The 24,126-nt window shown below is 32.4% G+C and overlaps 1 protein-coding gene across 3 annotated transcripts in view; it reads right to left on the reverse strand.

The window, feature by feature from the left end:
• LOC143347130 (uncharacterized) overlaps window positions 1-24,126 on the reverse strand; it is a 90,617-nt gene that overhangs the window by 20,469 nt on the left and 46,022 nt on the right. For 2 of the 3 annotated variants that reach the window (XR_013080555.1, XM_076776056.1), the window contains exons 3-4: window positions 19,962-19,988; window positions 6,898-6,991 (exon numbers count right to left, since the gene is read on the reverse strand). Coding sequence is in view for 2 of the 3 variants with exons in the window: in XM_076776056.1 (XP_076632171.1) it covers window positions 6,898-6,991; window positions 19,962-19,988 (121 nt within the window). In the remaining variant the exon portion in view is untranslated. The remainder of the gene's footprint in view (window positions 1-6,897; window positions 6,992-19,961; window positions 19,989-24,126) is intronic. The other variant, XM_076776057.1, reaches the window with a different exon arrangement.

The following is a 24,126-nucleotide window of genomic DNA, read 5'->3' on the forward strand; positions in this document are numbered from 1 at the left end:
CAACAAATTAATTTTCATTTGGCCTCTAGAATCTCCCATTAAAATTTTTCCCAGAGTTGGTAGAACACCCTATATAATTACAATTAAATACTATTAATGTAAATATTAAATTATTTCATTATTTGTGTGCACTATATTGTTGAAAAAGAATAGTGGAAAAAAAAGTATTCTAAGAAAAAGGAAAACGATGTTAAAAAAAGATACGGAAACCTACTACAGGATTGAAACTCGACGACTTTGGTATTAGAAGTCCTTCGCGCTACCAAAACAGCCGACGCAGCTGTTTTAAACGTGTATTTTTCGTTTTACCTTCGGAAGACAACAAAGTAAGCAAAATTAAGATCTTTAGAAAAATTAATTTTTAACCAAATATCGTGGCTGAAAATATTTGTGGGAATGTTTGATATTCGAACGGTTATTTGTGAAAAAATTATGACGAAAGAGCGAAAACTACGCGTTCTCCGGCGGAATATTCCCCTAAGATCCGGGTAATTTCTCTTGTTAGATGTGCAATAGATTTCCATACGACGAGATCTGAACGATGTACTGCATCACTCGTCCGATGACGAGATAATACACGGAACGTTTAATCTGCTCGCCAGTTGACCGTTTCAAAGAATCCAACAGATAACGCAAGAAAAAGCAACAAATACTCTTTAGCGTAATTAGAACCGTCTAGGGAATTTCCAACGAAAACCTATCGCAATAAACGTTCTTTTCGAGGCCTGGAGACTGCTGTAATAGATCAAAATTCCTGGAACAGTTATAAAGAACTTCTATTTCCCATAACTGTTACAAAGAACTAAAAGTACAAGTTAAAGTCTCTGCATTAGCTCTCATGGATGTTATTTTTTTAATTTACGTCATACTAGCGCTCGATCACCCTTGGGAAAAATTTCAATGGGAGATTCTAGAGGCCAAAATAAGACGAAAATCAAGGACATCAATTTCTAGACTGAGGCTAAATTAAAAAATTTCAAATCGTTCTGGAAAAATTATATTTAGTTACAGGGGTAAATTACGAGCATTTTTGGTGAATAGACATAATACTAAAATCCTTACCACTTTCGAGAAAAAAATTCGAGAAGGTGTGATATTTTTCGACGAAATTAAAAAATTTCACATCATACTAAAGAAATAATATTTAGTTAGGGGGGTTAATTACAAGCATTTTTGGTGAATAGACATAATACTAAAATCCTTCCCACTTTCGAGAAAAAAATTCGAGAAGGTGTGAAATTTTTCGACAAAATTAAAAAATTTCTAATCATACTAAAAAAATAATATTTAGTTAGGGGGGTTAATTACAAGCATTTTTGGTGAATAGACATAATACTAAAATCCTTACCACTTTCGAGAAAAAAATTCGAGAAGGTGTGATATTTTTCGACGAAATTGAAAAATTTCAAATCATACTAAAAAAATAATATTTAGTTAGGGGAGTTAATTACAAGCATTTTTGGTGAATAGACATAACCCCGAAATCCTTCCCACTTCCGAGAAAAAAATTCGAGAAGGTGTGAAATTTTTCGACGAAATTAAAAAATTTCAAATCATACTAAAAAAATAATATTTAGTTAGGGGGGTTAATTACAAGCATTTTTGGTGAATAGACATAATACTAAAATCCTTCCCACTTTCGAGAAAAAAATTCGAGAAGATGTGAAATTTTTCGACAAAATTAAAAAATTTCAAATCGTTCTGGAAAAATTATATTTAGTTACAGGGGTCAATTACAAACATTTTTGGTGAATAGACATACCCCCGAAATCCTACTCAGTTTCGAGAAAAAAATTCCTTACCGAAAATTTCATGCGAATCTTTAAAACACCATAACTTCTGAACGGATTGGACGATTTCAATGTTCAAAAAGCCAAACGCCGCGTATTTTAGTATAAAATATGTAGAAATTCTAAAAATATTCGAAAAGTTGGTCCTTGACCCCGCAAAATGAGAAAAACCCCATAAAAATGGTCCAATTTTCAAACAGCCATAACTCCTATAATAGTGAATATATTTCAATGAAACTTCTTTCTGAAGTAGAGCCCATAAGTACCTACAAAAAAGTATTAAACACTTTTCCGTAGGACGTCAAACGAAATTACTAAAAATCAAAAACGAATATTTAAGAAAAATCGATGCCTAAATTTTTCGACGAAAAAAAAAATTTTCAAATCGTTCTGAAAAAATTATTTTCGGTTTTGGAGGTCCATTACAATAATTTTTGGTGAATAGACCTACCCCCGAAATCCTGCGCATTTTCGAGAAAAAAATTCAGAACGTGCGGAACTTTAAATATTAATAACTTTTTAACAAAGCCTCCATCGGCAAATTGATATTCTTGATTTTCGTCTTATTTTGGCCTTCAGAATCCCCCATTAAAATTTTTCCCACATAGATTCGAAACAATTATTTTCGGTGGTTTAGCTAGCTCTAGTTTCTCGATATGATTTCTGCGCGCCATTTTGTCGAGATATTTTCATCGAACGCGGTATCAAAACACGGGGAAACCTTTTCGTTTAATCTTAATCGCGCGCGATGTAACCGGAAGGGAAAACTTACAGTCGGGTAAAACCAAGAGCAAATCCTTCATCGGGATTTGCCAACGAAATTCTTTTATGGATTATTGGATTCGCCGCTTTGTTCACGCGAGTTTGCACGTGAACTTCCTATCTAATTTATAGGTATCGAGAATCCCGCAAGATTGATTGCGACGTACAACGCGCGAATGTTGATACTGTCAGTAAATTAGCTGCGCGTTGCGAACAGGGACGATAAATCATTATACGATTAATATTAATTCCTATTAATAATCAATTCGACGTCGTTTCCGATTTATGTAAAGTTGACTATTGGAGAGACTAAAAAGAGATTATGTTGAAAAATAAAGATATTTGTTCCCTTTCTTGTGGTTTTTTTGTTAGGTCAGGTGCTTCTAGGACCACCCTCGTATATCATGTTTGGTCTTATTTTAATCAGAAAAACTTCACAAATATATTAGTGAAGATTCCATCAATAAAAAGTAACAAATAAATTTCACATTGTGTTGTTCTTGTTTATTCTTCATTCGCTATCGTTTTCTACGTTTGAGAAGATATAAAGTCGAGCGCCATAAGCTTGTGCCTTTTGGGGAATCGAAAATCAGCCATTTTTTTTATAACTATGAGACTTCGATCCCGTTCTTCAAGATTTTCTATAATGTCGAATGTTCCAGATTGACGTATACATTTTATTACTTCACTTTCGTGTACGAGCGTAGCTCTGATTGGTGGCCAGTGATCCATGACACGAGCTCGGTTATTAGTAACCAATGATCCACGACACGAGCACTGACACCTCAAATAAAATGAACTATGAAAAAAGGAAACGTTTTAGACGAGTGGGATGCTGGTCTTTTGAGAAAAGCGAGACAAATAATACGGATATTGGCCAGTCGTGTGTCTTAAGTCTATTTAAGGAGACAGTTGAACATCTAAAATAGCTCTGATTGGTGACCAGTGACCCATGACACGAGCTTGGTTATTAGTAACCAATGATCCATGACACGAACACAAGCACCTTAAATAGACTTAAACTACACATATAAATATCAATGTGTTATTTGACCACTGAAAAAGTCACCTGCAATGTTGTCAGAATGTGGGTATTTTGTTTATTTCAATTGTAATATACGAAAAATACTTGGAATTAATTTACTTTCTTCTTTTATGCAAATTTATGTTGTCTTGGGGAAACTCATCTGACCATGTAAACAATATTTATAAAGGTTATAAAGTTCCTTCGTTTTCGTTAAATATTACTGACCAATTGTAACTAAATATAATTTTTCCAGAACGATTTGAATATTTTTAATTTTGTCGAAACATTTCACATCTCGAATTTTTTTCTAGAAAGTGGGTAGGATTTTAGTGTTATGTCTATTCACCAAAAATGCTTGTAATTGACCCCTGTAACTAAATATAATTTTTTTGGTACGATTTGAAATTTTTTAATTTTGACAAAAACTTTCACATCTTCTCGAATTTTTTTCTCGAAAGTGGGTAGGATTTCGAGGATATGTGTAATGACCAAAAATGATTGTAATTGAACCCTCTAACTAAATATAATTTTTTTAGTACGATTTGAAATTTTTTAATTTTGACAAAAACTTTCACATCTTCTCGAATTTTTTTCTCGAAAGTGGGTAGGATTTCGAGGATATGTGTAATAACCAAAAATGATTGTAATTGAACCCCCTAACTAAATATAATTTTTTTAGTACGATTTGAAATTTTTTAATTTCGTCGAAAAATTTCGCATCTTCTCGAATTTTTTTCTCGAAACTGGGTAGGATTTCAGGGTTATGTCTATTCACCAAAAATGCTTGTAATTGACTCCTCTAACTAAATATAATTTTTCCAGAACGATTTGAAATTTTTTAATTTTGTCGAAAAATTTCACATCTTTTCGAATTTTTTTCTCGAAACTGGGTAAGATTTCAGGGTTAAGTCTATTCACCAAAAATGCTTGTAACTGACTCCTGTAACTAAATATAATTTTTTTGGTACGATTTGAAATTTTTTAATTTTGGCAAAAAATTTCCCACCTTCTCGAATTTTTTTCTCGAAAGTGGGTAGGATTTCGAGGATATGTGTAATGACCAAAAATGATTGCAATTGAACCCTCTAACTAAATATAATTTTTTTAGTACAATTTGAAATTTTTTAAATTCATCGAAAAATTTCACATCTTCTGGAATTTTTTCCTCGAAAGTGGGTAGGATTTTGAGGATATGTGTAATGACCAAAAATGATTGTAATTGAACCCTCTAACTAAATATAATTTTTTTAGTACGATTTGAAATTTTTTTTTTACGTCGAAAAATTTCACATCTTCTGGAATTTTTTTCTCGAAAGTGGGTAGGATTTTAGTGTTACATCTATTCACCAAAAATGCTTGTAATTAACCCCTCTAACTAAATATAATTCTTCCAGGACGATTTGAAATTTTTTAATTTTGTCGAAAAATTTTACATATTCTCGAATTTTTTTCTCGAAAGTGGGTAGGATTTCAGGGTTATGTCTATTCACCAAAAATGCTCGTAATTTACCCCTGTAACTAAATATAATTTTTTTAGTACGATTTGCAATTTTTTAATTTCGTCGAAAAATTTCGCATCTTCTCGAATTTTTTTCTCAAAAGTGGGTAAGATTTCAGGGTTATGTCTATTCACCAAAAATGCTTGTAACTGACTCCTGTAACTAAATATAGTTTTTCCAGAACGATTTGAAATTTTTTAATTTCGTTGAAAAATTTTACACCTTCTCAAATTTTTTTCTCGAAAGTGGGTAGGATTTCAGGGTTATGTCTATTCACCAAAAATGCTTGTAATTAACCCCTGTAACTAAATATAATTTTTCCAGAACGATTTGAAATTTTTTTATTTAATCGTTAATAACTTTTTAACGAAGTCTCCATCAACAAATTGGTATTCTTGATTTTCGTCTTCTTGCTTGCTTCTTTTATGCATGTAAATTTATGTCGTCTTGGGGAAACTCATCTGACCACGTAAACAATATTTATAAAAGTTACAAAGTTCCTTCGTTTTCGTTAAATATTATTTAGATTGAAATCGTTCGATTATTGTCGCAGTCCACAACGTGTGGTAAAGCTGGTGCTGTATTTGTACAACCTGCGTTGCATTCTATGGTCACGACTCGACTAAACAATGTAATTAATCTTAATCGACTAATCGTTCATAAGTAGATTCTATTACACGGTAGCTAATCTTTTATTAAATAGTTTGTAATTCCAGCCATTTCGATATATACAGAATCCAGGAAATACGCAACAGAGTAATCTAATAGTGTGATTAGGCTTATGTAAGGTGTTTTGTAAACACTGTCAACTTCAACACTATTTCTACCTAAGGTTTCGAAAGAAATCTTTTAAAATTTTAACTTGAAATTACTTTCCATGCTTTTCCTCGATAATTAAAAATAATATAATTAACTATTTCTACAGTTACTTATATTCAAAGATAAAGGTGTCAAAAGACCTATAATTCGACTAAATTCAGAATGAAATGAAAACTTTTCTTTTGTTTCTATGTTATTGTTCGTACGCTTTATCGAATTTAATCTTGTTGTTCTCAGTATTCTTTGTGAAAGATTAACTTTTCCATCGAATAACCGGCGATAGACAGTGCTAATAACAGACTCACGAGCGAATCCATCTTATGGTAACTGAAAGTGGATGACAGGAGAGCTCAGTCAACGGGTGACCTTAATTGGCTTGAACTTTAGCAGATGAGTACACGCGATTTGTTGATGCACGCCCAATTAAAATACGATTAATGCTCGGGACGTGGATTAAATTCTATCCAATTGTGCGCTTACTATTTTCAAATCGTTCCGTATCTTCCTCCTCCACAGATTATCTACAGGCCTAGGAATTCGTCTAATTAACCCGATTAACGTTAAGAGCTTCGTCTTTGTCTTTGCGTCGCTTTTACTTTGCAGAAATGCTCTCGAAGCTGTGTTATTTACTAATTTTGAAAAATCCTCCGTTTGTCGAAAGAAAACAATGAAACAGAAAAGTCGAAACTAATATTTTAGTTTCTTTCAGTTTTCATGCAAACGGCGAAAGCTTTTTCGAATATCCAAATAAGAATATTTTATATTTAATATTACTTAATATTTTTTATTTTGAAACTATATTGTGTTTAAAGATTATCTCCTCATCAAAAATATGGAAAATGTGGGGGGGCTCAACAGGCCCCCTTTAGTTTTCAGTGACCAACAAGGATTGTAAAAGAAGTCACACGTTAACGTTAAAAGTTATAAATATAGTTTCAAGAAGCATTTAAATCCTTCAATCGTTTTTCTGGAATATTGGAATATTAAAACAAGTTGTTACCTGATTGTTATAGCTAGTAGGACAATAATAACGCCCACAAACACCATAGCAATCAGCACACCGCATATCATGTACACACTGTCAACAGGAGGATCTGCAACACACGAAAATTAATTTCTTTGTTATTATTGTATCCAAACAAGTAACAATTCAAAATATAATACTATCCTGTTATTTACAAAAAACAATATTCGATTACATTTTCAATAAACTAGGATAAAAATTAAAAAGAAAGAAAAACGGACTGGAGTCAGGAATAAATTCACAAAGAAATTGTTCCATTCAGAATTAAATTGCAAGAGGCAATGAAACAGAAAAGAATATGCTGGAAAATATTAACTTATAATTTAACATTTAAAAATACACATTGCTATTAGTCATACGTTCCTTATTTTATTAATTTTGTTCTATTTTTGTAGACGAATAAGACATTCTAAGGGAACACACAAAAAACAATGTAAACAATTTTTTCAGTAATTTTAACTATTCGGTCAACCCTGGGAAAAATTTTAATGGGGGATTCTAGAGGCTAAAATAAGATGAAAATCAAGAATACCAATTTGTTGATGAAGGCTTTGTTAACAAGTTATTAACGTTTAAAGTTCCAACCGTACCGAATTTTTTTTTCGAAAATGGGCGAGATTTCGGGGGTATGACTATTCACCAAAAATGATTGTAACTGACCCCTTCAACTAAAAATAATTTTTTTCGGACGATTTGAAACTTTTCAATTTTGTTGAAAAATTTGTCTACCTACTCGAATTTTTTTCTCGAAAATGCGTAGGATTTCGGGGGTATGTCTATTCACCAAAAATGATTGTAATTGACCCCCGCAACCGAAAATAATTTTTCCAAAACGATTTGAAATTTTTTTTTTCCGTCGAAAAATTTCAGCAGTTACCCCCTGTCGATTTTTCTTAAAAATTTGTTTTTCGTGTTTAATAAATTTGTTTAACGCGCTACAGAAAAGTTGTTTAATGCTTTTTTGTAGCTACCCATGAGCTCTGCTTTAGAAAAAAATTTCAGTGAGGTACCTTTATTATTGTAGGAGTTATGGCTGTTTGAAAATTGGACCAGTTTTAGGGGGTTTTTCTTACTTTACGGTGTAAAGGAATAACTTTTTCAATATTCTTAGAATTTCTACATATTCTCCACTAAAATACGTGTTGTTTGCATTTCGAAAAATTAAAATCCTCCAATCTGGTCAGGAGTTATGACATTTTAAAGATTTGCATGAAATTTAAGGAAGCATTTCTGGCCTGACATTAGATTTTCGGTAAAGAATTTTTTTCTCGAAAGTGGATAGGATTTCGAGGTATGTGTATTCACCAAAAATGCTTGTAATTGACCCCTGTAACTAAATATAATTTTTTTAGTATGATTTGAAATTTTTCAATTTCGTCGAAAAATTTCACACTTTCTCGAATTTTTTTCTCGAAAGTGGATAGGATTTCGGGGGTATGTGTATTCACCAAAAATGCTTGTAATTGACCCCTGTAACTAAATATAATTTTTTTAGTATGATTTGAAATTTTTTAATTTCGTCGAAAAATTTCACACTTTCTTGAATTTTTTTCTAAAAAATGGATAGGATTTCGGGGGTATGTCTATTCACCAAAAATGCTTGTAATTGACCCCTGTAACTAAATATAATTTTTTTAGTATGATTTGAAATTTTTTGATTTCGTCGAAAAATTTCACACTTTTCGAATTTTTTTCTCGAAAGTGGATAGGATTTCAGGGGTATGTCTATTCACCAAAAATGCTTGTAATTGACCCCTGTAACTAAATATAATTTTTTTAGTATGATTTGAAATTTTTCAATTTCGTCGAAAAATTTCACACTTTTCGAATTTTTTTCTCGAAAGTGGATAGGATTTCGGGGGTATGTGTATTCACCAAAAATGCTTGTAATTGACCCCTGTAACTAAATATAATTTTTTTAGTATGATTTGAAATTTTTTAATTTCGTCGAAAAATTTCACACTTTCTTGAATTTTTTTCTAAAAAATGGATAGGATTTCGGGGGTATGTCTATTCACCAAAAATGCTTGTAATTGACCCCTGTAACTAAATATAATTTTTTTAGTATGATTTGAAATTTTTTGATTTCGTCGAAAAATTTCACACTTTTCGAATTTTTTTCTCGAAAGTGGATAGGATTTCAGGGGTATGTCTATTCACCAAAAATGCTTGTAATTGACCCCTGTAACTAAATATAATTTTTTTAGTATGATTTGAAATTTTTCAATTTCGTCGAAAAATTTCACACTTTTCGAATTTTTTTCTCGAAAGTGGATAGGATTTTGAGAGTATGCGTAATGACCAAAAATGATTGTAATTGACCCCCGCAACTGAAAAGAATTTTTCCCGAACGATTTGAAATTTTTTAATTTAATATTTTAATAACTTTTTAACGAAGCTTCAGTGAAGAAATTAATATTCTTGATTTTCGTGTTATTTTGGCCTCTAGAATTTCCGATTAAAATTTTTCCCAGCTTGAACGCCCTGTGTTCCGTACAGAGAACGTTATACAATCGGTAGAAACGCATATTATCGTGACGTCAGGCGTTCATTTTTAGCACAACCCTCGGTTATTGACATTCAAAAACAGCCCTTCTTACAGCTCCATGAATCTTATACGATGTTACGTTCGTGCGTGACGTTAAATTTATATGACGAAGCACTATTGATACGGTGACATCGTTTATTTATTTCGGGATATCGATTAAAACTTCCCGGTACGAGAAATCGAAACTAGCATTGGACCATAGAAAACCGAAGGATACTCGTGTGCTTTGTATGCTTTTTAAATATACCGAGCGAAACCAGCCGCATGGCGGCCGCCATCACGCTTTTGGGATCATTCGTTTCTGCGTCATTCATCATCGAGGAACTCGATACCGCAAGAATGAAAGCCGCGAGTTTGCGTCGTTCGACGTCATCTCGTGACGTTCGTCACTTTTTTAACCCTGGACACGGAACATTGTTTTTTTCAGACTACCGCATTTCCGGTTTCGCGTAATTTGAACGCGCTACGAACGCGTCAGAAATTCTGCAAAAATTCACCAAGTTCGTACAGTTTAAAATCTGCCCCAGAGTGTTTATAGCTGCTAAAAATTATACAATTACGCGACAATAGTTTAGTTTCATTAAGGCAGACGTACTTTACGATCATTATGGACGAGAAAATGGCAACCATTTGGCAGAATACAGAGTTTTTTATTCAAAACGAGAGCAAATCATGCCAAATCTGAAAGATCACAGTGTACCGTGTGGTAGTACGAAAAAACAGTGTGTCGTTCCAAGGTTAATAAACATCCTCCAAATCTGTTTCCTGTTCTTTACGACCAACCTGCGTCTATTTTCGTTTAACAAAACTTAATAAATTAACGCAGTCGCGAATGAAAGTTTTCGACGTGGAAAGACGTAGATAATTTACACTTTATATTAACAAACGCTGGACTATATATTTCTTTTATCATTTTAAACCTACGGTACAGAAAATTTTCACGCGAATTATAAGGCGGATTATTAAAGTAGTTAATTGTGCTTTTAAGGTTGGAAGTGGGACGTCAGCGTTCCAATATGGCGGCCAAGTGCATCTCTTCTGTCTCTGCGTTGTCACTGTTTCGATAAATATTTTCTTCCTATCGATTTACCTTGCAAATTCGATAATTCGATCATTCTAGCAACCAGTAAAATTGGACTGCGATATGTCGTCTTTCTCGTGCAGCACTTTCCTATGGAACCCCTTTTACATCGTAATGTGACTCAGATGACCGTGTCCTACATCGGGATGAAGCAAAGTGAATGGCGCCATAGTCTGTCTTACTCTCTATCCTCTCCTTCCTTCAACTTCTTTCCCAATGTACGTTGGTTCTTCTCTTCCTTTCATTTCTCTTCATTTTACTTCTCAAATAACGACTATATCAAACATTGTCGAGCTTTACCACCAAATCCTCGAGTTTCGAACTTTCTATGGTTACACTAACACTATTTCCCCCTTAAAACATTAAGCTGAAATTGTTTTCTAAACCACATTTCTAAATCTTCTTTTAATTGCAAAAAGTTCGCTCTCGTATCAACGTATCTTCTAACTTTAAATTGAACATATTAAATAATTACAGGGTGTTCAACCAACCGAGGGAAAAATTTCAATGGAGGATTCTATAGGCCAGAATAAGACGAAAATCAAGAATACCAATTTGTTGATGGAGGCTCCGTTAAAAAGTTATTAAAAAATTAAATTCGAGTAGGTGTTGGAATTTTTCGGTGAAATTAAAAAATTTCAAATCGTACTAAAAAAATTATTTTTAGTTCCAAGGGTCAATTACAATGAGTTTTGGTCATTAGATATACCCTCGAAATCTTACCCATTTTCTAGAAAAAAATTCGAGAAAGTGTGAAATTTTTCGACGAAATTAAAATATTTCAAATCGTTCTGAAAAAAATATTGTTAGCTGTGGGGGTCAATTATAATCATTTTTGGTCATTACACATATCCCTGAAATCCTATCCACTTTCTAGAGAAAAATTCGAGAAAGTGTGAAATTTTTCGACGAAATTAAAAAATTTCAAATCATTCTGGAAAAAATATTGTTATCTGTGGGGGTCAATTACAATCATTTTTTGCCATTACACATACCCCCGAAATTCTACTCATTTTCGAGAAAAAAATTCCTCACCGAAAATCTAATTTGGTGCCTGAATTTTTCGACGAAAAAAAAAAATTTCAAATCATTCTGAAAAAAATATTGTTAGCTGTGGGGGTCAATTACAATCATTCTTGGTCATTACACGTACCCCCGGAATTCTACCCATTTTCGAGAAAAAAATTCGTTACCGAAAATATAATGTCTGATCACGAATGAATGATTCCCCTGAAATTTCACATGTTTCAAATCGTTCTGAAAAAAATATTATTAGCTGTGGAGGTCAATTACAATCATTTTTGGTGAATAGACATAACCTTGAAATCCTACCCATTTTCGAGAAAAAAATTCTGCAAGGGCGGAACTTTAAACGTTAATAACTTTTTAATAAAGCCTCCATCAATAAATTGGTATTCTTGATTTTCGTCTTATTTTGGCCTCTAGAATCCCCCATTAAAATTTTTCCCATGATTGTGTGAACACCCTGTATGCCACAGTAGTTGTTTACCCACTTTTTGATCCACTTTCGAATCATGATGGTGTAAAATTCTTTTCTCTTATCTTCCTATAATTCCTCGTATTTCTAAAGTCACGTATTCACTATCTAAATTATTGAAACCTGATTTAATCTCATTATTAACGCGTATCAATTGCGGTATTAAAACATTACTGTTGCTTGAAAAAATAATCTGTTTACGAAAACTATTTTACTGCTCGCCACGTTAGAACGAGCAGAGTTGGAAGTTTCCATTTACTAAAATTTATTTTCCCAATTTATAGTCTACCTTTTATTAAACTACAATGTAATTTATGTAATAAATAATTAGTACTGCGTTACTACTAGAGTACTTTGACGATACAAATTTTATTTTTAACTGGAAATAACGTCACTCGTTTCTTTTATTATTCGAATTTAAGTTTTATCGTGTAATAAAAATTAATCGTAGTTCCAAAGTGGTAAAGTTTATTAATAAAATTGTAACTGATCTTGTAACCGTAGAATTCTCTGGCGATTTTTACCGAGACGTATAGTTTATAGGATATTTATGCCTTTCACACATTTAGAATTTTTGCCTGTCCATCTGTCTACTTGTTTATTTATCTACACGTTCCGGTTTAACTCAAAATCTACTGAACTGACTTTTTATCAAACCATTCTGTTCTGTTTAGATCAGGGAACAGAATAGGCTTTTCATTATTGCACGTTCGTTCAACGGGGATATGTAATAAACAATTTATAAGTAAAACACTGTGTCTATGCTAGAAAAACGGCTGGAGGTGATCATGATTAAATTTAGAACGTATCTCCGATGTAGAGAAGGTTTAAATGTCAGTTATAATTATAACATCGTAAAATTATTGCAAGCACGCTGCAGAGTCGAGGAAATATTATTCGCCAATAACGAATACCGAATTTCACATTGATTCGTGGCTTCGTTAAGAAGTTATTAACGTTTGAAGTTCCGCCAATACTGAATTTTTTTCTCGAAAATGTGCAGGATTTCGGGGGTATGTCTATTCACCAAAAATTATTGTAATTGACCCCCGCAACTGAAAATAATTTTTTTAGAACGATTTGAAAAATTTTTTTTCGTCGAGAAATTTAAGCACCTACCCCCTGTCGATTTTCCTTAAAAATTCCTTTTTCATTTTTAGTAATTTTTTTTGACGCCCTACAGAAAAGTTGTTTAATACTTTTTTGTAGGTACCTATGGGCTCTACTTCAGAAAAAAGTTTCATTGAAATATATTCACTATTATAGGAGTTATGGCAGTTTAAAAATTGGACCACTTTTATGGGGTTTTTATTAATTAATAACTTTTTAACGAAGCCTCCATCAACAAATTAGTATTCTTGATTTTCGTCTTATTTTGGCCTCTAGAATCCCCCATTAAAATTTTTCCTCCGTATGACTGAACACCCTGTATAAATAGAAATTTTTTAAACCAATATTCAAAGTAAAGCCAAAAGCTAATTTACGAACGAATTAAAATATTTTTATTCGTTATTCGAGAATAACTTGTCCAGTGTGCTCAGCGTTAAATATTACTCTTCGATTGTTGTTCTTTTCGTTTTAAAACATTTATTATGAATACGAATGATTTGAAGAAAAGATAAATTAAATAAGTATAATCAAGCCTATACGATCACAATTATTGAAAGGTAAATTTAAATACCTTTCAATTTCATACAAATTCTTCGATGCACAGACACGATTAGAGAAACGTGAATTAAGCGATTAAGTGCCAAACTGAAATCACACTTTTCTTTATAATTAGTACGCAATTGCAATATCCGTCGGATAAAAATAAAGCTTCCACGCGAACGATCGATTTTATTTTTTACAGAGTAATACGATACGCATTATCATAATCCTTTCCTGTCTAGATCTTTCTACAAAGGCAGACAATATAAGCTCGTTACAGGAGATAAAGACGCAAATAACATTTAGTGTTCACGTGGAACTTCGACGAGTTTTAGCTACAATTGTAAGAACAGTGTAACAACATTGTAGAATTATTTCTACGAAACGTGGTAAGTTCTGATCGGGATTTGAAACTCTTCCAGAAATAACTGTTTCGAACTATTATATAAAGGTGAAACGGTTACAAAGAACCGATATTTCCGACACTTGTTATACATAATAAAAAAAAAAAAGTTAACATATCTTACAACAGTTCTATATCAATCCTGAATATAGAATTATTACCTTCTACAAAATAGAATTCTCTCGTATTTGACTTTCTACAGAACAGAACATATAAATAGTATAAATATTTACTTATTTCATAAATATATTAAAAATAGTATTTTTATTTATTGTATATTCTTGTATCCATTATTCCTGATGCACGAACTACACAGGGTGTTCGGTCAACCCTGGGAAAAATTTTAATGGGGGATTCTAGAGGCCAAAATAAGACGAAAATCAAGAATACCAATTTGTCGATGGAGGCTTCGTTAAAAAGTTATTAACGTTTCAAGTTCCACCACTAATGAATTTTTTTCTCGAAAATGCGCAAGATTTCGGGGGTATGACTATTCACCAAAAATGATTGTAATTGACCCCTTCAACTAAAAATAATTTTTTTCGGACGATTTGAAACTTTTCAATTTTGTTGAAAAATTTGTCTACCTACTCGAATTTTTTTCTCGAAAATGCGTAGGATTTCGGGGGTATGACTATTCACCAAAAATGATTGTAATTGACCCCTTTAACCAAAAATAATTTTTCCAAAACGATTTGAAATTTTTTTTTCCGTCGAAAAATTTCAGCAGTTACCCCCTGTCGATTTTTCTTAAAAATTTGTTTTTCGTGTTTAATAAATTTGTTTAACGCGCTACAGAAAAGTTGTTTAATGCTTTTTTGTAGCTACCCATGAGCTCTGCTTCAGAAAAAAATTTCAGTGAGGTACCTTTATTATTGTAGGAGTTATGGCTGTTTGAAAATTGGACCAGTTTTAGGGGGTTTTTCTTACTTTACGGTGTAAAGGAATAACTTTTTCAATATTCTTAGAATTTCTACATATTCTCCACTAAAATACGTGTTGTTTGCATTTCGAAAAATTAAAATCCTCCAATCTGGTCAGGAGTTATGACATTTTAAAGATTTGCATGAAATTTAAGGAAGCATTTCTGGCCTGATATTAGATTTTCGGCAAGGAATTTTTTTCTCGAAAATGCGTAGGAATTTGAGGGTATGTCTAATGACTAAAAATGCTTGTAATTTACCCCTGTAACTAAATATAATTTTTTTAGTATGATTTTAAATGTTTTAATTTCGTCTAAAAATTTCACATCTTCTCGAATTTTTTTCTCGAAAATGGATAGGATTTCGGAGGTATGTCTATTCACCAAAAATGATCGTGATTGACCCTTGCAACCGAAAATAATTTTTCCAGAACGATTTGAAATTTTTTGAATTTAATTGTTAATAACTTTTTAACGGAGCCTCCGTCAACAAATTGGTATTCTTGATTTTCGTCTTATTTTGGCCTATAGAATACCCCATTAAAATTTTTCCCAAGGGTGATCGAACACCCTATATACCGAGCAGAATTTTTGGTATTAATTCGCAGCTGATATTGAATATACACAAAATTTCTATAGGCGTAGAACCTCCGTCTTAAAACATTATCATTAAGATCTGGATGGAACAAGCCTGATTCTCGCCTTGTTAACAGAGCTGGACAACGTGTAATCCGATTAAAATCGCGACAATACGATTACACGTTGTACTGTAATCGCGTTGTAATTAGTCGATAATTAGACTGTTATTACACGCTCCAAAGATTTACGATTATGATTATACTGCAATTAAACAATAATTACAGTTTGGTTACGTGTAATCATATAATGACAAATGTGCAAATCGATGGATTTTGAAGTTGGGATAATTCTAGAAAAACTATGCAGCCTTTCAATTAACAATACGTTTCCTTCTTCTTTTTTTTTTTTAATATTAAAATTATAATTTATATAATATATCATATTCAGATTATCGAAATAAAGATATTTTATTTTAGACTTTGATTAATTAAAATAAAAACACTTTAGATGCTGATAATAAATTGTGATAAATAATATATTTCTAAATATGGCATAAATATTTTCAGTACAAATAATTCAGTAAAAATATATATGCAACCGATGTCCGTAAATCTAGTTTTAACGAACGAATAAACGTGGTGCATAAGCATACACAGCGGGAAGAATAATTTCGTTAGTGAAATCCGGTGTAAAAAATTGTCACTTGAAAACGGAAATTAGTATAGAATAGGTACTGGCCTAAGCACGAGCCTTTGTATACCACACAAGTAATTCACTGTGCACGTGTCAGCACATTGCCAGTGTTCTCTGAGTCAGCATACCATATGTATCGAAAACTAAAGAGACAAAGGGGTCCACTTGAGCCCAACAGAATACTGAAACAACTAATTTAAACCAAACTACAGTTACTCGCAATTATACAACTATATTCAACCTTATCATCGAACTACTACTCTTATTTAATTATTATTGTCTTAATATTTACAATGTTCTACGGATTATTATTGCGCAAATACTGAAATATTAAAAAAGAAATATGTACGTCCCTGAATTATTATTTCAATTTTAATTTCTCAAACTGTTTTAAACGTTTAATTTGGTGTTAAAAAATGTGTTATTCTTCGTGTTATACAGGGTGTTCGGCCATATCTATTCACCAGAAATGATTGTAATTTTTAAAACGATTTGAAATTTTTTTTTTTTCGTCGAAAAATTCAGGCACCAAATTAGATTTTCGGTAAGGAATTTTTTTTCTAGAAAATGGGTAGGATTTCGGGAGTATGTCTAATGACCAAAAATTATTGTAATTGACCCCCACAACCGAAAATAATTTTTCCAGAACGATTTAAAATTTAAAAATTTAATTGTTAATAACTTTTTAACGAAGCCTCCATCAACAAATTGGTATTCTTGATTTTCGTCTTATTTTGGCCTCCAGAATCCCCCATTAAAATTTTTCCCATGGGTGGCCGAACACGTTAGAACTGTACGCATTTTTTATAAGTAAATAAAAAAGGTAATTTTAACGATACATTCTCTTTAGAAATAAATCATTTATACGTTCACAACTTATTAACTCCTATTTTCGAGCAGTTCGCTCTAAAACCTCTTCAGATTTATTTTCTGTTCCATAAGAAAATTACATTGTTATTACACCGAACGTTCATTCACCAATTTCATTCTCTAACGCGCGTCAAATTGCCCGCGAAAGTGCAAGGGGGGAGGCGTTGTGAGCATTTGACGTCACAGCGGAGAGATGACGTCTTAGAATCGACTATGACAGTGGAAAATGAGACGTCACGCGCTTATAATACTCGCACCGTGTGTCTACGACTTGATATTTTGACCGTACGCTCAATTTATACTAAATTTTGTGCGGCGTAGGTTTCACGTCATAAGGCGGGACGTATATGAATTTCGATGTGGTTGCAAATATAACCACAGACATATTTTAGATTAAGCAGGGATGGTCTAAAAACGTAATGTTGATGTCACAGAGAATTCGACGAATTTCGTCTGCCAGTAAACGTGTTAAACGAGCGTTGCTGAAATCGTTTTCATTTTCGCGGGAAACACTCGCGTTGATCGTCGCGCATCGTTCGGCGCGCATCCTATCCTGTCATGGCGGATGAAACCGTCGGCGCACCGGAGCCGATTTTGGACATGCCTAAGCTTTAGCATGCGAGACCGTGGCGCGTGCCAAGAAGTAGAAGGGGTAACGTCAAGCTGGCTACATCCCTTGATTTGGCACCAATTTCTGTAAACCGTGTCAACTGCATAGTTATTAAGATCGTCCCTGGCAATGACCGATTTTCGCGTTGTCGAAGACCCATCCTTTCGCCCGAGCAATGCATTATATTATTCCGTACGACCTGTTCTCTGTCTTACTATGTCTTAGGTGTACAAAATCTTGTCAATAGTATATACATGAGTATAGTTTTGACACTATACTTTGTATTTTAAGTATACACACGACGAACAAGAAAATGTATAAACTGTTTATTCGTTGTATACGACTACTTAAATAGTAAGAAAGAAAAAGTCAACGTCAGAAAAGTATTAAGGCACAATGTATAGTGAACTTTATAGAATTAAACTAATAGTCCTTTATTATAAATTCTTTTATAAGTTTTTTTTTAAACTGGCATACTAGAGTTCCTTTTTTTAGAAATTATTAATTTCAATATGCTGCCATTTTTCGATAATGCCTACCCGGTTAACTGATAGCTTAAAAGACCTAGTCGAGACTCGTTAATTTCGCCCAATTCAATACAATCAATTTCAGACGCTTATTACGAGATCGATTTTGCATCGTTATTAAAGTTTCACTATGAGTCAACTCGAGGGTGTTAATTCCTTTTGCGGAACAAGGAAATCGATATCCGGGATGTAAGAGAACATGTGTCTAGTGTTTCTCTTATGAGCTCAAAGGTCGCCGACTTCTATTTAGCGCATTGATCATTCGAACCAAGTTAAAAATTAGATGCAAATGTCACTGGAAATGGTAACCATTTCAACTATTTGCAAATTAAATTCACCTTATGGCAAATCAAGAGTCCCCTTTTACAGATCAAATTCACTTTCTGGACGACTTAAAAACGAAGTAATACATATAGAGAGTATCTTGGGAAAAATTTTAATGGGAAATTCTAGAGGCCAAAATAAGACGAAAATCAAGAATACCAATTTGTTGATGGAAGCTTCGTTAAAAAGTTATTAACGTTTAAAGTTTCGCCCTTAATGAATTTTTTTCTGGAAAGTGGGTAGGATTTCGGGGGTATGTCTATTCACCAAAAATGATTGTAACTGACCCCCGCATCCGAAAATAATTTTTCCAAAACGATTTGAAACTTTTTTCCCCCGTCGAAAAATTTCACATCTTCTCGAATTTTTTTCTAGAAAATGGGTAGGATTTCGAGGGTATGTGTAATGACCAAAAATGATTGTAATTGACCCTTGCAACCGAAAATAATTTTTTTAGAACGATTTGAAATTTTTTTTTTCCGTCAAAAAATTTCACACCTTCTCGAATTTTTTTCTAGAAAATGAGTAGGTTTTCGGGGGTATGCGTAATGACCAAAAATGATTGTAATTGACCCTTGCAACCGAAAATAATTTTTTTAGAACGATTTGAAATTTTTTTTTCCGTCAAAAAATTTCACACCTTCTCGAATTTTTTTCTAGAAAATGAGTAGGATTTCGGGGGTATGCGTAATGACCAAAAATGATTGTAATTGACCCTTGCAACCGAAAATAATTTTTCCAGAGCGATTTGAAATTTTCAAATTTAATTGTTAATAACTTTTTAACGAAGTCTCTATCAACAAATTGGTATTCTTGATTTTCGTCTTATTTTGGCCTCTAAAATCTTCCATTAAAATTTTTCCCAGGGTTGGCAGAACACCCTGTATGTTAATTTTATGTTATTAAAAATATTTTCCCTCGACAAGTACATTTTGCCTTTTTTGGGTTTAAATATGGAGTGGACGAGTATGAACGAATTGAGTAATATTACGAATATTGTTCAATTATTTTCATAAAAAGAAAACTTGCAAAATGCATTACAATTTTAATATTGTTCGTTTCTTTTCCAAAACTTGTAATCTGAGTAGATTGTTTATTTAATTTTCCAAACGTATAATTTGCTTTCGTGAAGAATACGATCGTTAGATGGTCAACAAAGTTGCACGTTAACTAATTAATAACAAATATAATATTTTTCATTTCAATAGCTAAACAGAACATTTGCGTAAAGGGATATTTGCATAACGTTTGTGTTTCATTGCCATAATCATGCTACGTATCTATGTTTATCCGGTTTGTAAGCTCTTAATTGTGCGTTAATAAAAGGCCACTCACCAAGATGGGACAACAATTGCAAAGACTCTGAAACAATACAAATGCATAACATTAATATTTACAAGTGACTGGTAGAAAAACAGACGCGTGCACAGTTGCTTCGAACAATATCACAATTCGTTATTTAAAAGAAGCCATTTGAGTTCGATGCAATTTGAACTTTAATTAACTTTAATTGACTCGAATTAGAGTTTTGCTTCTCTTGTTGTAAATAAACAGTACTTTCCCCTTCCTCTTTTCCCATACAATTGATGCTAATTGAATTTCTGTACGTATTAAAAAACAACCGTATTTAACATTAGCCAAAGTATCGAAAATTAGGTCCAACTAATTTCTTTAAGGTTAAGTTAGAAGTTAAAGTTAAATTACTGAATATAACTTTAAGTAGATACTATTTAATATATTTTTTTAAGTATTATTTATTTACGACAGATTGTTATACAATTTATAGCAACGTTTTGTTCAAAACTATTTTATTAAATGTAGGTTATAAAGCAATTAACAGTCGTTTAATAATTATTAATAAAGGAATAACAAGAGTTATACCTACAATTGTTTATTGCAATATTAATCAGAGATTAAGTATTTTGTTTTAAATAAAAACATATTCCAAACTGATTTGTTGTCAGGATTTTGGAGGTTAATTCTATATTCCAACATTCAAACTAATTAGACGAATTAAAAATTTCAGATACCAAATAATTTTAAATATATACTATTTAATATATTGTTTTAAGTATTATTTGTTCACGACAGATTGTTATAAAAATTCTAGCAACGTTCTGTTCAAAACTATTTTATCAAACATAGGTTATAAAGCAATTAACAGTCGTTTAATAATGATTAATAAAGAATATTATACTTAAAATCGTTAATTGTAATATTAATCAGAAATTAAGTATTTTGTTTGAAATAAAAACATATTCCAAACTGCTTTTTTATCAGAATTTTAGAGGTTAATTCCATATTCCAACATCGAAACTAATTAATCAAATTAAAAATTTCAGACACCGTACAACTTTAAATATATATTATTTAATATATTGTTTGAAGTATTATTTGTTTACGAAAGATTGTTATAAAAATTCTAACAACGTTCTGTTCAAAACTATTGTATTAAATATAGGTTATAAATCAATTAAGTCGTTTAATAATTATCAACAAAGAAATAACAAGAGTTATACCTAAAATCGTTAATTGCAATATTAATCAGAGATTAAGTATTTCATTTGAAATAAAAGCATATTCCAAACTGCTTTTTTATCAGAATTTTAGAGGTTAATTCCATATTCCAACATCGAAACTACTCGAATTAAAAATTTCAGCCACCGTACAATAAATTAATTATTACAATAATCTTGAACTTAGAGGTTATGTTCGAGACGATTGATGCATCGCTTGTCAAATGGAAATAAATCTATAGGAAAGCTTCGCTTCTTTCGAAATTTCAATTTATCTATATCAAGATTAATTGAGTACTTTCAGGAGATCTCGTTTATAATCCTATAATGCTACAACAGAGAGCGATCCAACAATACTGTTCGTTTCATTGATCCTTAAGAACTATATCAATCTTTGGTTATGTGACGAGAACTTTGTCCAGCGTAAAAAGAAACGAAGCCATTTCTGCCAGTTTTTTTCTTTACTCGAATAATTTTATCGCCGATCGCAGACGAAAATGATCTTTACAAACACACGTTTCTGCACATTCAGATTCTCATGCTTGTTCGATCGTTTCTTTTGTCATTCACGAGAGGTTACATCCGAAACAGATAACGTAATCCTTATCTTGAGTCGTGAAAATGATGAGTAACGCGGCGTTCAGGAGGATCAAACGAAGTGAGATCAATTGACAGTTTTTTTAATTAGATTGTAAAACAGTCTTATACACCGAATCACGCTCTTTCTCCGTGCTCGATATAGTCACTCGTCTATAGCAATCATATCTTAATATCTACTAAATCGACACAGTTTGGTTCTAGATCAATTTTTTAAAATATTTTATGGATCTAACAAAATGATACTGAAAGGGATCAATTAGAGGAGAAAATCGAAATAAAAATAAAAAACGGTAGGCGAGGATGGAGTTCTCAGGAAACGGAAATACAAAGCGGAAGAAACTCCAGGAACAGATTAAAACCACTGATTAAGAGTGTATGAAACGAGTAAGATTTTCCTAGAAAATGGAGGAAAGAAATAATCGTACCATTGCAAAAAAAAAAGAAACGAAGAAAGAGTAGACAATTATAAAGATGTAATTGCATAAATACATAATATGCAATGGCGTTAAATGAAAGGCCAGGGATAAAATAGAGACCTGTTGCCGGATGTACAGCTGTGTCTTACAAGCTATACTCAGTCTGACAATTAAAGAATTCTACTGATTTTATTTTATAAATATTCCTATGATTATATCAAAAATTATTTTAGCATATCACGTACGTACGTACGTTTAAAATTCTTAAAACTACGGTTGTATTGACGGAATAAGATCTTAATTTTTATAATAAAATATTTCTAACTGATTCAAATGCCTCTTGGGAGACTTATTCATGCTTACATGCGTATATTTTGTTATTGCTATTGGTGATGTTTTCCGCCATCTTGAAAGTGCAGAGTATTTATTTCGTACCGCTGTTAAGTGCAAAATTGTTTTGAGGTTATTCGACGATGCTTCATGTTGGGCTTGCATTGTTCTTTGACTCGCTGGTTCAATTATGTACGACGTAATATATTAATGCACTTAACGAAGAGAATAGTAGGAAAATTTTGAATCCACGAATACAAAGAACCATACCAACACGGTGTGATTATCACGTGCCCGTCTGACTACGTACTTTAGGAAGCAGCTGGCGGTAAACTAATGTAAGTCCTCCCGTTGAGAGAGAGGTTAACTGACAATTGAACCGTTCTCGTTTAGGTTAATATTAAAGAACAATACTATCAGTTTCGGTTGTACTTTTCATTTTTTTTCATGTAACATCTGAAAAATTTTCTTGAAACAGTAACTGTAACTGATATATAATTAACGAGAGATCGTGGGAACTATAATAGGATGAACACGTAACTATAAGTATTAAATTACGCAAGCAAAGTAACGTCGTAGTTAAAGTAACGACGAATGCATTTTTTATAATTACTGAAGATTCGTATATTAAAGTTAGATTTTATGTTCGCTAATCGTGTACGTATCAAATGCTTTAGATCATCATTATTATTTAAATTGATATCGCGTTACTAGCGAACTACTTTCGTTTGCTAACTTTACCGATTTCAGTAGTTTAATCAGCCATAATTCTTGAAATCATCGTGCTTTCAATGAAGAGGTCGCTCGAAATCGACTGGTATTTTACCAGGTCGGTATTTCAGTTTCTGTAATACCAACTTACATAAGATGAATATCTTATACCTTGATTGTATTAATATGATTAAAATAGGTACTGTTTAAATAAATTTCTTAAAATATTTTTACCTTAAAAAGCATTATCTTCTGTACCTACTATGTTTATTACCATAGAGTATGCACCAACAAGATATACGACTCGTATACCTGGTCTGTGGTGGCGTATCAATACTATTATAATTGAGTGAATAGTTTCTCAACTGACCGCCATCCATGAGAAGAGGACGCTAAAATCACCTCCGTATTTTCAGATCGGTATGACAGTTACATTGGGCCACAAAAGTCCATAAAGTGAAAGGTCTACTTATACACCTCGTCTGTCGTAGAATCACAGACGAGGAATACGAGTAGACCTTTCATCCAATGTATTTTTTCGGCCCATTTTTATGGGGCTCTAGAGTCCCATTACCATTTTCGTGTCACTCGCAACATTACCAACAGATTTAGAAATGAATTTCAATCCCTGCATAGTCAACTCATATGTATTTATGCACACGTTGCAACTGTCTGCCCATCGATACTAATTCAGTGAACAGTTTCTCACATCTGAAATCCGATTTGTGTCAACCTGCATACAATTTAGAGTCTCAACTGCCCAGGCATTTTTATTTTCCAACCCACGTATACCTATTACACACAAACCAGGTAAAGAATAGACCTATCGCTAGTGAGATGAACGCTATCGCTGTACCACAAGTGTTTTATAACATGAGATACACTCTTCCAAAGTGGAGCAAAATGTTAAAAAGATCATGCATCAAA

The sequence above is a fragment of the Colletes latitarsis genome, chromosome 10, assembly GCF_051014445.1.
Source record: "Colletes latitarsis isolate SP2378_abdomen chromosome 10, iyColLati1, whole genome shotgun sequence".
Classification (NCBI taxonomy): domain Eukaryota; kingdom Metazoa; phylum Arthropoda; class Insecta; order Hymenoptera; family Colletidae; genus Colletes; species Colletes latitarsis.